The following is a 15,799-nucleotide window of genomic DNA, read 5'->3' as shown; positions in this document are numbered from 1 at the left end:
TTATTATGATACTACTTTAGAAAAGTAAGTACAAATAAGACTACATTAGTCCATATAGCTAGAGTTCCCGCTAAAGTAAAAGGAAAGAACAATTTAATAAGAGAATTGTGAAGAGAATAATCTTTAGGAGTATTTTTAAAGTACAATACCTTGAGTGCGAATTGGAACTCGTATGTACAGTTGTACTTAACAATGTCTTTTTGATCCTGAATCCAACAACGCCAGTTTCTCCTACAATCTCACTTCGAAATTACATCACAGTTAAGGCAGTTAGCACGGCCATATTTGACAGTCGCTTAAATCAGATAGCTTAAATATTTTCGAATATTGGATTTATGAATGATCGGACCAAATATATACGTAGATATCTAGCTTTATGCCTTCATGACATATCCAGCTGATTGATTGATTGATTCATGTTTTCCATTACGAGTCTAGCTTGTACCTATGTACATACATACAGTCGTGACGTTTTATGTATAGATGTGCAAATCTCCGATGTCGCGTTAACATGGCGCGACTAATTTTAAGTAGCTTTAGCGTTTGTCGGCAGATATATTTCTATACATCCGAAAAAAGCGGGCAAAAAGACAGAAAATCCATTGTGATAGTTCGTAGCGTTTAATGAATGTCAACCTTACGTCGGCTCGTCTATGGTGTTACGGTTGTGAATAAACACGTTCGTGTATTATACACTGGTGCCGTCTCCATCTCTACTCGGGAATTTTGCTTTGGAATTACGCTCGGTCGTTTCGATTGACATCAAATTGGTGAATAGTCGCCAAAATTGTTGTGAGTTTCATGTTTACGATGCTTATTTTTTATTAATTATTGTACATATATAAATATAGTTTTAATAAATAAATATAGTCTCTAGCGCGAATTCCGAATAAAAATACAACCGAAGCAAATTTTTCATTGAACTTGTGACTGCGGAGTGCGTCTCGTGTGTATTGTCATTGTTGCCTGTTTGTGACAGTGATTCAGGAGCGATTGTTAATTGGAGTTAAGTAACGAGGTGTCGTCGAAAAGTAAGGATAAAAAATAAAGAGCGAGTTACATCGTATAAACGACTTTATTTCGTTAGTACGTACATTTGCGCCAGCACAAAAAAAAAAGAAGAATAGTTTTATATAAAATAAGAATAATGCAGAGAGAGTTCCTTTTCCGAGACTAGACACATACAGCGCAGGATTCCACTGCCAGCCCGTCCTTGCCCTCCTTCGCGATTGATTTTCCTTTTCGCTTTCCGTTGTTTACATCGACCAAACGGATCGCAATTCACTGTGCATTCGCTGCAGCAAGACGCGAATGGAAGTGGAAACCAACAGTCAACAACATTTTCCCGACTATCGCGGTGCTCTTTCAGTATTCGAGAAACGGTCTAGCCGAATTTCTTGAGCAGCTAAAATCGTGATTATAATTGTCAATAATTAATCTTCTCTGTTTCCTTCTCTTTCTCTCTCCTCTTTCACGATATCACAAATAAAAACATTCTAAAAATATTTGCTTCCAACAATATAACAAGATTTGAGTTTCATAAATGTCACCTTAAGGGTCACTGACAATTGACGAAAATGATTTTAGCTTCTCCGATACTCAAATTCATACGGTTTCAGGTAATCGTACTGCTGCGGGAATTCGGTCAGTATGTTTCTCGTTATGTACAGAGAGCCTCGTTATTCCGAATTACGTTTTATGGTATACACAGGGCAGTGTTAGAAGTATCCGAATTACGCTAGTAAAAGGCAGGCACTAAGTGACTCTTCAAGCTTCGTTGCTTGTGAGCAAAGAAACCGAAACTTGATGTACTGTCCGTTTTCCCTCTCTAATGCTTAGCCGAATAGCACGACGGTGCCGACATATTCGATGACAAAGCGACGCGACGCAACGCAACATTCTACATTGATTTTTTTCGCGTTTATGTTCTAAATCGGGATAAACTGTAAATGCAACGAGACGTACGGATACTTGTAGCATTCAGGGAAAAGGTATACCTGTAAAGATCGATACGATTATGAAATGATTACGAGCAGCCCGAGCACGTAAATTATATAAAAGAAAACGAGACGTCTTTGTTATCCTTTGATCGCGTTTGATATCAGCCCTTGTAATTCCAACACGCTTGTCGAAATATTAAAAAAAGAACGCAAGTATGCGCAATCGTCCACTCCAGTGCTCGAGATTTGCACTTTTGAGGCGATTTTCGAAATTTACGCCTGTTTCCTTCCTTTTGTCTCCTGCTCGTCTCCTCGCGACTGACTATCGCTTAGTCTCAAGATCGTCAATTTTATAAAACTTGCGGGATTCCCTCTAATTTCTGAAAAGCTTTTGCTCTAATGTTTGCTTTCGAAACTAATATTCCATCCTTGCAACTGCAACTATAGAAATGTGTTGATAGATAAAAAGATAATATTATATAGAAGTAATACGCATAGAAGACTAGTTTGAGAAATTAGGGAGAGTCAAGTTGACGATCTTGAGGCTTGAAGCGCCGTGACAATCAGTCGCGAAACTCTACGAGCGAGCGGGAGAGACAAGCAGAAAGCAAATTATTCCTATCTAATCGACGAACACGAGTCTATTCGTGCAATCCAATGCCTTAAATTTAGAAGGAATTAGACTTTTGCTGCAAGTTAAGTACATTCCAAGACTAGACGACTGCGGCATCTTTAGATTGACATTATTAGATTGACAACCCTTGCGTGACTCGGCAGATTTCGACCATCACGTTTTAGAGTCCACTGCGATGTTACATTGCGACTGAATCGTCTAAAGCGGAGAAAGTTACGACCTGATGACGCTTGTGCGTTGTAATTTCGCGCAGGGCTTGCGCGAGAAACAATTTACATGTAAGTATCACCTTCGGAAAGTAGAGAGATCATCCGTCAACGTACGACGCAAGTGGATGACGCCTGGCGAAGGACATCCTTCGCGCTTACGAAGGAGTCACACGCATTCTCGCGTTAGTACATGCAAATGCGCGCAACGAAAATACAGTTATAAGTGCATTGTACACTTTTATCATTGCCCGGTGCTCAACAAAGAGCAACACAATGCGTTCGTTCGCGAACGATACATCTTACTCTTTACAGATAGCTGCTCACGATCTACAAAAATATCTCATTCTCTTCGTCGCAGCAGCCTCGACGAGCGCGTCACATCATCCACACGAGCTTTCGATCACTACTTTTCTACAAATCTCTACCACTTTCGTCGAGCATCGGTAAAATCAAGTAAACTCTTCTTATATAGCTCGTTTCGTAATTACATCGAATTTGGCTGGAAATCGAAATTCGCTATTTACAGTCCTGCTTCCCCCGTTACATTTTTACCTTCTATGAAACAATGACGAGAATTATACTACACTCAAAGAACTTACAAATCGACAGTTATCTACTCATCTAAATGTGTCTGTATGCACGTGTACGTAGTGCGTACGTACACTTTATCCCCTATGCGCTCGTTAGTAGCAGTTTAAGTTATACGTCGAGGCTTGAATGAGTTTGTTATACGATGAAATAATTAGCTATAGCCGCGTCGGACGACTTGACCGCGATTAGAGTGTATTAATCGCGATAACGCGTAACTATTATCAGAGAATATCTGAACATATCGTTCGTACGGACATAAACACGCTGTCTCGCGTGCTTGCAAGTTCATTTCAGGGAAACACACTCGGTGTCCTAGAATATTTCACGTTTGATAAATTATTGGGATTCCATTAATGCGCGATTTTTCATTATGATCATTCGTTGACGTTTCATCAATGATCATTACATCGTGAGGCGACAAGTGGAGATCAAAGTCCGAAGAGTTATCGAATTTCTTCGATACCGCTCGACCCACTTGTCGACCTTCTTCAGGAACGAATGGAAGATGTACCCGAAGATGTTGACACGAATCGATTCAGTTTACTGTCGATAATAATCTCATCGCCATTTCTGATATTATATCGATACAGTTGCTTGTTAGGATATAACATTTCTTCTGGACCATATTGCGCCTTCATTTCCTGAAATTTAGATTCGTTTGATTTGTGTTTCCAATTAACACATACGGTATATAATCTTATTAAATCCTTCACAATATACAAAATTTTCTATAGCCATTAGAAAATCTTTCTTCATACCTTGTACTGTGGAAATCTTGGGTAATTATAAGTTCTAAGTGATGATACAGGTGAGAAGATAAGGAAATCATAAGGAGATGATCATTTGGAGGATGATATAATTTATATTGTGGCTTCGGATTTTTTAAAGGGTTTAAAAAACCAAAAATTCTGTAAATAACACATTAAAATCGTTTTATTAATATAGAATAGAATACAGCTCACCTGATCAACATAGAAAAGTCTCATTCTATTGGCAGGTATTTTCACCATACTTTCCAGTTTAGTTTTCAATTCGAAAACTGTTCTGTATACATCTACTGACCGTACCTAAAAATGTTAATAGGAATTAGTAGATTTTTATATTATATATTATTTATATTATATATTATTATCCCAAAGTTATATAATAATGATGAATAATGCATTGCGCATAAAAATTAAAGCCACAATCACAAAAAATAGACAAACTTCCACGAACTATAGCAAAAATAATAGTAGTCATCGACGATGCCATAATTTCTGCCAAAGTTACAGCCCGTTGAATTTTGCTAATTTTTTGGAATGGAATAAAAGAAGAACCCATTGTTGAATTGTATCACGGTCTCAATTCCTCGCTAAGGAAAGTGGCGGCTCGTAGCAGAGACTTTGGAACTAATTCGTAAAAATAACGGGTCAAAGAATATTTGAACCCTTTATTTGCCTATTAAAATAACGAGTTTAAGTTTTGGACATCCTTGATTTTAGATATTAGATATTCGTCGCCAAAAAATCACGTCTAAAGTGATAGCATTTAATACACGAAATTAAATACCTCAACAAGATCCCCGTACGTAAAAGTGACCTTGACCCTTTTTTCTGGTGTTAGATCAACATTCACCAAGGGGTCCAGCTTTCCGTGAATGGCCACAAGTTCCGAATACCTGAAAATCGAAGAAGAGGATCAAGTTGGATTTTACTGGCGTAATGGAGCAACATAACGAGCATGACCATGAAACAAGAATAGAGTGTAGTAAGCTTGAGTAAAGTTGGAACCGCGACGAGGGCGACACGTTAAGCACACATTAAAAATACTTTCGTGAATCGTATTCGCGCGGTTCTCGTTCATCAAAGGAAGAATGTTAACTTCGTGCTCGAGACTTACCTTTCAGGTCGGTCGGCTTCCGGTTTATCCATGTAATAGCGTATGAAGGCTCTCTCGGCGTCCTCGCGCTCCTGAGACGATATCACGCCGCCGCCGTTCAAAGTCTCGACGTTTGGCAGTCGAGCTATTAGTAGCTGCCGCCTTTCATGTTCCGTGTACTCTCGAGGGCTCTGGGAAATGTTAAGCGAATGTAGCGCGACGCAAAAGTTTACAGCGGTGGCAGATCTTTACAGAACAAGTGTAATTAAAACTAACTATACGTTAATATATACTTGTTACAAATAATTGATACGAGTAAATAAAAATATTTGTGTGAGTGAAAATTAATATGTATACTTCTTTATCGCATAAGAGATGCGAATCAAATTAACACAAAGGAGATTTTTATCTCAATGCACATAATTTAAAATTATCATTAGATAACATATATAATAAAAGCTTACTGCTGTTTTAAAAAAGCGTCTCCCTACTTCTGCTAATATTAAATTTAAATGGTACGAACGTTCGAAAGAGCCGTGTGAGCCGCAGACTTATATCGATTCCAAGAACTTGTTTTCGAAACACACGTTGCATTAATCTATAAGCCTATTTGAGAGCGTGCCAAGATTCAATTGCCGCACGTGTATGCGGACAGATTTCTCGCGAATAGGACACGCTACTTCTCACATCTTCTCTGACAGCTGTTGCATTCGCCATGGAGAATTAAACGCGCGTCTTTAGTCTGTCTGCCCGTCTGTCGTCGAGTCAAGTGCATCGACTCACGATACGAGACAAGATACATCGATTAAAATGTTTTCCATCGCATGTTGAACGCAAGTTAATGCCTCCCGACCTTTAATCCTCTAAAGGGAAGACCGCTCTCACCTCGAAAAGCGGGCATCCTTGGATCCTGAGTGATTTGAGCGCGGGAAACCTAGCGAGCCTCTCGATATCGTCCCAGGTAGACAATAGCGTACCGTTTACGTTCAAGAACCTCAGCATCCTAAAGGGATCGTGAGGAGATTTGATGGTCGTTCCGCTAGACTCCGACTCCGACTCGGATCTGTCGTAGTTAACCTTGCTCTCGAATATCCTGTTCCCCTTTTCGTCCGTCGACGTGTGTTCATCCGCGTCTAAATGATTCATATTTTCGCTGTCCTGCCCGTGACCTTCCTCCTTCGCTCGGCGGCTGTCTTCGCTCGGCAAATTTCGATTCTCTTCCAGAGCGAGTGACCTGATCGGACACTCGGCCAAGACGAGACTCTTCAGACTTGGAAAGACATACCTAAAGGAATTGATAACAATTGAACATTTTATTCGAAGAGTTCTATAATCTCTGTTTTTTCAAACTTTCGTCGTATATTATCGTCTTATATCTCTTCGCACAGATTACTTTTCAGAAAAATACTTTATTCCGAAGCATCGAAGCTTGGAACATCGATATAAGTCTAGTTAATTTTTGCCCTCCGCAATCCTTGACGGAAATAAATCCGATCTTACCCCAACTTTGAGATCTCGTTCCAAACTTCCACAGGATTACCAGTGAAATGCAGCTTCTTCAACGCTGGATTCACATTCTCTGGCTTCTGGTAATCCAGATCGACCGTTTTGTACTCATTTAAGGACAAGTGGAGTTCTTCCAAATTACGCAGAAGTCGTATCAGTCCCTGTACCGTCGACCAGGACACTCTAGTGCCGTTCAGCACAAGATTCCTCAGAAGATCATAGTTACCGTGCTTAACTTCCAATACTTCTGCCAAGCAGTTGAAGCTCAAGTTTACAAACTTGATTTTGGGCATGTGCTGCAAGATACCAAACACTTCCGTCCACTGCGACAGCTTGTTCTGCGCGAGATCAAGCTCTTCGACGTTCTTGCACTTGCTACGGAGTTTTTCGGCGTCGTTACCCGCCGATTCGATGTCGCAGTCCTGAAGTACCAGCAACGCAGGCACCGTGTGTCGGGGCGACTTCTTGGGGATGAAAATGCTCACCGACAAGGCGGCCTTGGGTGAGCCAGACTCCGCCTCGTCGTCCGTCAACGAGCAGTCCGTTGTTGAACTGCCGTACTTCAGCTCCAGGGCTTCCAGCAACGACGGCATTTTTACAGCATTCTGCAAATTCGTCGAAAGTTTATCTTATGCGCATCGTGTTTCAGTTACACTTAAATTTCTAACATAAGTTCTTCGTGTTATCATCGAGCGATCGAATAACCGGTTATTATCGAATCGCTCTATAGAAAGCTCTAAGACAACCTATTAGATGCCTAACTATTAGAAGGGATGTCCAGCGGTCTCGCGAATTCTGCCTTTCTCCCGAGCGACATAGTCGTTCCAAACATCCGGCGTAACTTTTCGATTATATCAATATATTAAGTGTGACAACACAAGTATTTGTCGCGGTGCGGCAATAATAATGTAATCAAATCTCGGGCGCTTCGTTTTCTGGAAATATCTGAGAAAAGTCGGAAATTAGTTATCTGAGGAAGAGACACGAAATAATTCGTGCTCGATTTCTTCTTTAAATAAGCACCCTCATTCAGGACGTGTACGAAGATCGATAAATGCGAATAAGACACGCATCCGGCTGTCGGCGAAATCGCGCAAGGCGACTGAGCTAACTGAGACGATAGAAAAGGAAGGAAAAGGGACGAGGAAAAACCTTCGAGCCAGTCATCCTCGAGACACGAGTTGAATCTGGTTTCACCATATTCGCTAAGGTCACGCCATTGTCTTTTTGCGCAGCGACTGAGAACCGGTACTGGGTCTTCAACAGTCGACAAAACGATCCCTCGTGATCGCACATAGCGTCGCCCACGCGGCTAGCGAAGAAAGGGACGAATCTGTTCCGTCGGCGGACACGTGTCGATTAAGAAAAGTCATCCCCGATAGAAAGAGTTGAGTTACGTTCGCGCGAAAAACCTTCGCTTTGGTACTTTCAATTTTTCATCGATTCTTTACATTTTTCTCGTCGTTATGAATGATCATCAATGGCCAGTCTTTGGGGGAGAAGAGGTGGACCTTTACACAGAGAAATATCATTCTACTGCTAAAAAAAGCGATTATTCAACTTATTTTCCTTCTTTCAAGTGGTACAATGGTTATCTTCAATGAAGAATATCTTGATTTCTTGATAACAACCTTAAAATATATTCGCTATAAATTTTAGAAAAGCTCATTGTCATGTACTCAAAAGAAGAATTTATTCTCTTCACGAAAATATAAAACTTTGTTAAAGAAAAAGTTGATTCGACTCCATATGATAGGCGAACCGAAAACCGAATTTTGGTTTCAATTTAAAATTCTTGATAAAATATTGAACTTACTGATATTTAGAATATAAATCTGATGGTCCACACTGAGGAAAAATATTTAACAATTTATTTGTGGGATATGAAATTTATTTCTGCAAAATAAAGTTTATTCCTGTATAAACTTTTATACTACACACATACAAATCAATCTTCAAGTATTTTGTTCTGTAGTGTATGATGAAAACTTATGATAGATTTGCGGATATATAAACTTATAAAATATTGTATGAAATATTGTATGAACCAAGTAACATATACTTTACTGCAGCATATATTTTTCTGCGTGTGTGGATTTCCACCGAGCTGTCTCTCAAAGCCTCTGGCTCAATCTGGAAGCTATTCAGAGCATTTAATATCACATTATGGTGAACAGAAATATTCAGACTTCTAACTTTCCGCGAAAGTCACGATTTCTCGATGATACAACGATGATTCGTACGTGCGCAGAGCACGACGGTCGAGCGCGGACGAGCTTTCCGATCCATTGCATGATTATTAGTACGTAGTCGGATTACCACATCTTCGATCAGTGATAAATGTCTTTCTACACGCGCTATATACAGCGACTCGGTCATTCGTTGCGTCTTCACTATGCATGACGACTGTCGTACAACCATCTTCCACGTGTCACAACACGATGCATACCTGGCTGTAATGCGTGCAATTCAATGCGGCCCCCATTGTTATTAAGTACGACCGAAGAGAGTGCATTTGCGTGCGCGAAAGTACAACGGGAGAATATCTGACACGATTCGAGATATCGACATCTCGCGCGGATGATCCGTGTAGAAGCGAGGATCATTTTATCGTAGATCATTTCTGAATTCTCGGGACAAGTGAAATGCACGAATCAGAATAACGACTGCGTAGAAATGAGCGACGATGAGCTCGCTCGGAAGAGCACGGAAGAATGATTACGTCAATTTGAGGAGAGACGTGTAAAAAGATGCTCGCTTTTCCTGGATGCGCGCCACACATTGCGTTACATAAGAAGGATATTACACCGACATTATATCGCGATCACACATTTCGGATTCTTTGCCGATTCCATATCATAGCAAATTCAAACTATCTGAAATAAGTCTCAGGGACATCTACACTATAAGTAGAATGCCTTTTGAACGAAATATCTTTTAGACGTTTACGCGGGAGAGTTCTGCGCGTGAAGACGGTCCTCCTCGCGTAAATTCGGACTCGTTTGTGCAGCGTCCTGAACGAAACAAAAACGACGACGACGAGACGCGAGATCGAACGTGAATCGCGTGGAGTTAATTCGGGATGCACTAGTTTCGATTCGCGGCTTCACAGAGCAGCAGCAGCAGCAGCAGCAGCACAGTGGCGTCGTTGATCGGCGTCGGTAGATGGTGTCGATATCAAATAAGATCGGGCTGGTTGGCCTAGAAGTAGTAAATTGGTCTAACCGCCCGTGCTTTACTCTCCGCTTCCCCTACGTAATAGCGATATCGGTTCAACGGCCATGCGAAATTAACTTTCTCCGCTCCGCGGCTTCGCGAGCGAGAAGCCTAGCAGAACCCGTGCGTTGCACCGCGCGTTACGGGCGCACTGGAGTCGTGACAGAGGAGCGTTGCGATATCGACGCGATACAGGGAGTCGCGAAAGTCCGCACGGTCGGTGGTTGCACTTCTGTACGTCCGCAGACTAGGAACATTTTCGCCAGAACAATATCACAGCCGCGAGTAACAAATATGTACGGAGTACTTGGCCTAACAGAGCGTGTAGTACATTGCGAGAAGAGGCCACCTAACGCTAGAAATTTACTCAGAAACAAAATTCTGGTAAGCTCATTGGGATTTATTTCGTTCATATTTCACCAGAGATTTCCGGTCAGCCCAGTCGAGCTTTTTCTTGTGCACTTTGTACCAACCAGATAATCGATCGGGATCGATCGGGACTAGGGAATAAGTTTCTAGCCGGGTGAGTGTGCAACGGAGAAAGTCGTGCAAAGTTTAGATGCGAAATCAAATTTCAACGCTGCAGATTCCCGCAGCAAATTGCACGATTTTAAATTAAATCCGTGACCAGATGGAAAAGCAAGAGTGAATACTGTACTCATGGATCTAAACTTCTTACTATTTGCGGAAACTGTAAGTGGAGTACAATTGTAGGAGTACAGACATTCACTCTCTACATTCGAGTAATTTCACGCTGCTTGCGGATGTGTTTCGATTCGCGAGATAGTAATATTTGCGTTTCGCATATTATGAAGCGTTGTGGAAGCGAGGTCCGCTGGGCAGCGAGAAACTTAAAGCGTAGTGAGAGACGAGCTGCGAGACGAGCATCGCCGGCTTGGAAGACCGCGGATGCAGACGCACATAGATGTATAGATATGAAACATTAACTTGTTGATTGATAATTCGCAATTTTTGCTGGCGACTAAAAAGCGCTTCAAGGTAGAGGTATCAACGCTAATAATACTGGTTCCTAACTTTGGACATTTTTACATTCTTTTGGTCTTTAAATACAAATATTTAAACTTTCAATATAGGGAGAGAAAAAAATATATATACATATATTAAATGTATATTCCACACGCGCACGCGTTGAAAGCTTAAATATTCTTATTGAGAGACCAAAACAATAAGAATGTCTAAAGTTAGGTGTGTATTAGTGTCCAGACATCGGTACTTTTACCTTCAATTAATTTCATTATCTTTCTCGTTAGCGCAAAGGAGGTGAGCGTCATCGCGCCGTGTCGGAATATCTATCGTTGCTCGTACGGCGAGAAAACAAGTTGAACAAATAGAAAAGAAAACACCAACGAGCGTGTAACACGGACAGAGCAGCTGACAATCAGCTGAGTCGCGACGCTTCAACGGCGTCAAACGAACTCACCAGCTGTCCCGTTCTCTCGCGATATACACGTAACGTAACGCTAAATATACGACGGTGGTGACGGTGGTTACGAAATGTCAGATGGAATCGTCGGCGCAGTGGGTCAGTCACGTTGCATTTACACGCTGCGTGAGCGCCGGAAAAGACGCGGGGCTGACCTTCCGACTCCTTGTAAATTTCACGAGCAAAAGATAAATACGTTCTCGTCTTATCCTCCGAAAGATCCCCGTCCCGTTCAATTCGCATTTATTCGCGCGCGACCTTCCAATTCGGCCGAGATTCGTCTTGATATCATCGTGCGAATCGAAACCGTCATTTTCGTGACACACGCGCTTTGTACAGTTTGCCACAACGAAGCGAAGAAACTGATTAGAGAGAATTTTCCATCTTCGTCTCGGATATTTCTCGGCTTTGTCGAACGTAACGTGATCTCTAAATATTTCCTCTCTGCACTGAGAGAGGAAAATATCTAAAAAATTATTAAGTATTTGTTCGTTAGGTACTAATTGTATATTTACTAAAATCTAAATTTTTTTTACTTAAATAGTATAAACAATTGTTTTCATAGAAAGCTAACGATTTTAAGGAAATGCATATTTTTTTATTTGAAAAACGTTTTGTATACATATTAGTACAAGTGAATATGTGTTATTGATACACACCGAATAAATATGTTTTACTTGTTAGATATCTTTTCTCTCACAGTGCAATCGTAAAGCTATCTAGAACTTTATAGACCGCTTCATCCTTCGACCTCTTTCGCGCTTTCCCTCCGAGTCTCGGGGCCGGTTGGCGCGATAAATTTGAGCGCGCGCACATTTCACAATGAGCGCGCGCGCGACGATGAACCTTCAAAATTTAAATACAGATTCGAGGTTGTGAATGTAAAAACGTTTCCGCGCATCCTCGCGTGCAGATTTTATATTCGTTCCACTACGCAGAACTTGTTGAATCGGACGGACATGTAATAAGAAATATCGCGGCATCGCGTTGCGCAAAATGCAAACGCCACGGTAAGACACCTCGATCGGAAAAAATATTGCTAGACGTTGGCCGCACGCGTAGGATCCGTCTGAGAAATAAAAGTAAGAGGGAACAAGGAGAGAAGGGATACCTGTCCGTCGCGGTTCTACAGCGCGATAAACGTTGTCGACTCCGTCTCTTCTCTGTTTCGTCTCTCTCTCTCGGGGAGACATCGCATCGCGGAAATGTAGTAGGAAACGACGGATTAAGCGAGCTTTCCTTGTTGTGTCCTTTCACCGACCGCAAAACGGGAACTAAAAGCGCCAAACGCACCGGAGCGAGACGCCACTTTGCCGCCGCGCGTAGAAAAACCGATGAAGAAACACTGACGAAAGTTCGCCGCTGCTCCTCCGCTGCGCAAATGCTGCCAAGTCGCGGAATATTACTCACTTGCTCAAGGTTATTGCGCGCTTGCTCGCGACCCGAGAGAGCATTGTGAATGCATGTACCGATATATCTATATATCTGCCATGCCTCCGCGTTGTCTACACCTTTGTTGCATAGGCGTGTGCAAAGCAATTCTAAAGCCCGTTATTCGATGGGGACGCGAGTCCCGATCGAATGTCGAGTTTTGCAACTCAACCAAATCCTGTCGTTTAATTATATCCTGAGAATTTCATTTGTCTCGAAAAATTCCCAGACATTCTTCGTTCTGATAAATACGAATATTTACATTTTTAACATAAAATGTACATATATTCTGTTTTTTGAAAGTTTTCAAAATATTTAAAAAGCAGTAAGAATGTCTAGGATTAGGCATATGTCTGAGACTGTTGCTTCAATTGTTAAGATTACGTTTCACGTGTAATTTGCAATCGAAACAAATGATAACATTTCTTTTGATGTTCGGGTTTCACGATATAAGTGCGCATTATCGACTATATGAAAGCGGTGATTGATAAACGACGTCCTTGATTGTGCTTATCTCATCGTCATATAAACGTAGCGTTCAATTAAAACAAATATTCAATATGTATAATCAGATAACGCTCTCTTTCTCTCTTTTTCTCTATCTTGTTTTCGACTCCTAAAACGCGTCTCGCATCAGCGCACGACAATTAAATCGATGTGTGTGAGAAAGCGGCACCGACACATGAAAAAGAGAGAGAGAGAGAGAGAGACAGAGAGAGACAGAGAGAGACAGAGACAGAGAGACACAGAGAGAGAAAGGTCTGCAGTGTTACAGACACAATGCGCAATTTTTCAGGCGACGTAGATTTCTCAATGAATAGCAAAGCAATTCCTGGAGGAAAAACAGCGATCGCTGTGTTATGATTGACACGACATTAACTTTTAACGAGAAAACTCTGACGATTAAATTCTGACGAGATTCAATTGTCGATTTACATTCTGAAACACTGACGAAAAACTTAATTCATTTCTCAACATTCTCTGAAAATTTCCAGAAGACGCAAATCAACGCCTAAAACTCTATCTGAGCTTCACCTGTGAGAGGAACAATCGTCACTCTTCTTACACTAATGTTTGCACCTGCTAAAATGCTGTACAGTAATTCTGGAACACCTGGTGTATACCGGATGGGCCGTTCACTAGAACGCTATACATCGCGACGGACCTCTCCCCTTTTCAGCACAACTCTGGCTACGCGTTTTACAGTTTATTGCTACGTTACAGAACAGGAGTTGGTGTGGACCGCATTACGTGGCCATCGATGCGTCGATTTACGTGACGAATGAAAATACCGTAATACTCTGTTATCGATATATAGATATACAAAACTTGAAATCCACTTCAGATTTGACGAATCCCAGAGGCATAGAGTTTAGATAGGAGAGAATGTTATGGTCCACTGAGTCAAAAATGTCTTTCGGAGATTAGGATAAACAACATGATACTGATTTGCAAATGTGCCAAAATGTTATGCCTCAACAAAATACATCGAGATTGAGCTGTACAAAATTCGCTGTCAATAGATATCTTTGGTCTATTTTGACTTTGTAATTTAACAATCAGCAAGGCTATGTAGAGATGATACGTATATCCTGCGTAGCTTCCCACGAAAGAGAAGTTCGTTAGATAATCAAACAACTGCGGAGGACATCGTTGACACGTCGGAATCTCATTGCGTAATCGACGATCGAGCGACGCTTAGAGACGCTTTTACTAGTAAACGCGTTCGCTGATAGTTGCGTAAGTAGTTAAAGTGCAGCGGTGTCCGCGACGAGGAGAGCGACAGACTTCACGTGATGAACAGAACGAATCGCGAACTACCGAGAGATATCACATAATTCCATCCGCGGACGTCTAATTTCCATTCGCGCGCGAATACCATACCAGATTTCACTCTTGCCGCAGTCAGCTGTTCCACTGACAGCGAACGAAAAACGGGGAAAAGAACGGGACACGAAAGTCGTTGGAAACGAGCCCGATGCTGAACAAGGTGAATTCCATTTCCCGACGCTATCTTGCAATTAGATTTAATCGTCGATACCGCTCGACGGATGTGTCGAGAGACGCGAGCAACAAGATCCTTCCTCGATGGCTTCCTACGAGAGAGCACGGTCGCCGTACGTAAGGTCGCCGCCGTTCAGATGACGCGCGAGTGCAAGGAACGATGATCCCACGCGAAGCCTCGGATCTTATCCATTACACATGCGTCGAAGGATATCAACAATCGGACCTATGTGTAACCAGCAGCCTTCGGCGACTGTTTGATGACGAGAGCGAGAGCAGCAGCGAGAGCTGTCCGAACGGTTGCGTGCAAGTCGTACAAAGCGCGTCGTATGGCGGCGACGACGACGACGACGACGACGACGACTTCCGTATGGCGCGGCGCGAGCGCGTCCACGGCAATATCGTCCCGAAAGGGTTAAATCCGACACATCTCGGGAATCGTGTCAAGGACCAGGCAAACCGCGCGCGGCCCGCTTGGCGGCCCTGGACACTCGGCGCTTATTTTTACTCACTGTTTGCACGCTGCCCTTCGCTCCACCTCACGTACTCGCCCGTGCTCGTCGTTGGTGCGTGTCGGAGGTGGTGGTCGTAGGCACCGTCGTACAGTGGTCGCGCACACTGCCTATCCGCTCTTTCGCGCTCCTGCCGGACGAGCGAGGCCTCTTCGTGTCGCGCGAAAGCTTCACAGCTTCGTCGCGCGAACTCGAACGTCGTGCGTCGTCGATCTCTCGAACGGAAGAGCGGCGTCGCGCGCGAACGCACCGTTCGCCATCCAGCGTTCGACTGGCTCCTTTGTTTAGTAAACAGAAACAGCTGAGCGGGCCGACCAGTGGCGGTGGCGGCGGCGGAACCAGCGGGACTTTATCGACCGCACGGCGCATGCGCGGCGCCCGCATGCGCGTCACGGTCACGTGGCTCGTCGCGCGCATTCGGCCTTTAAATCCGCGAACGAAGCGCGCGGAGT

At 42.7% G+C, this 15,799-nt stretch overlaps 1 protein-coding gene across 2 annotated transcripts; it reads right to left on the bottom strand.

The window, feature by feature from the left end:
- Window positions 1-1,056: 1,056 nt before the first annotated feature.
- On the bottom strand, window positions 1,057-15,638 carry LOC116847732 (tubulin-specific chaperone cofactor E-like protein). Of its 2 annotated transcripts, none has more exons than XM_032823042.1 (7): window positions 15,348-15,638; window positions 6,735-7,345; window positions 6,120-6,519; window positions 5,256-5,425; window positions 4,926-5,034; window positions 4,337-4,441; window positions 1,057-4,015 (listed from the first exon to the last, which is right to left on the bottom strand). In XM_032823042.1, exons 2-7 carry the CDS (start codon window positions 7,331-7,333, stop codon window positions 3,863-3,865), a joined length of 1,536 nt encoding a protein of 511 aa, XP_032678933.1. In that variant the 5' UTR covers window positions 7,334-7,345; window positions 15,348-15,638; the 3' UTR covers window positions 1,057-3,862. The 2 variants fall into 2 exon arrangements, with proteins under 2 accessions (XP_032678933.1, XP_032678934.1); XM_032823043.1 differs by lacking the exon at window positions 15,348-15,638 and adding an exon at window positions 12,512-12,762.
- Window positions 15,639-15,799: the final 161 nt, after the last annotated feature.

This window comes from Odontomachus brunneus, unplaced genomic scaffold, assembly GCF_010583005.1.
Source record: "Odontomachus brunneus isolate Ranch 3 - 2012 unplaced genomic scaffold, Obru_v1 Obru_scaffold_082, whole genome shotgun sequence".
NCBI classification, from domain to species: domain Eukaryota; kingdom Metazoa; phylum Arthropoda; class Insecta; order Hymenoptera; family Formicidae; genus Odontomachus; species Odontomachus brunneus.
This window is presented reverse-complemented; position numbering and strand designations above follow the sequence as displayed.

Excerpts from the sequence above, each read along its gene's own strand:
- LOC116847732 (XM_032823042.1), bottom strand. The coding sequence starts at position 7,333 with ATGCCGTCGTTGCTGGAAGCCCTGGAGCTGAAGTACGGCAGTTCAACA. Across the intron at positions 5,426-6,119 it reads AAGGATGCCCGCTTTTCGAG|AGCCCTCGAGAGTACACGGA; the intron begins GTGAGAGCGGTC and ends AACATTTCCCAG. Across the intron at positions 4,442-4,925 it reads CGTACGGGGATCTTGTTGAG|GTACGGTCAGTAGATGTATA; the intron begins GTATTTAATTTC and ends TAACATTTTTAG.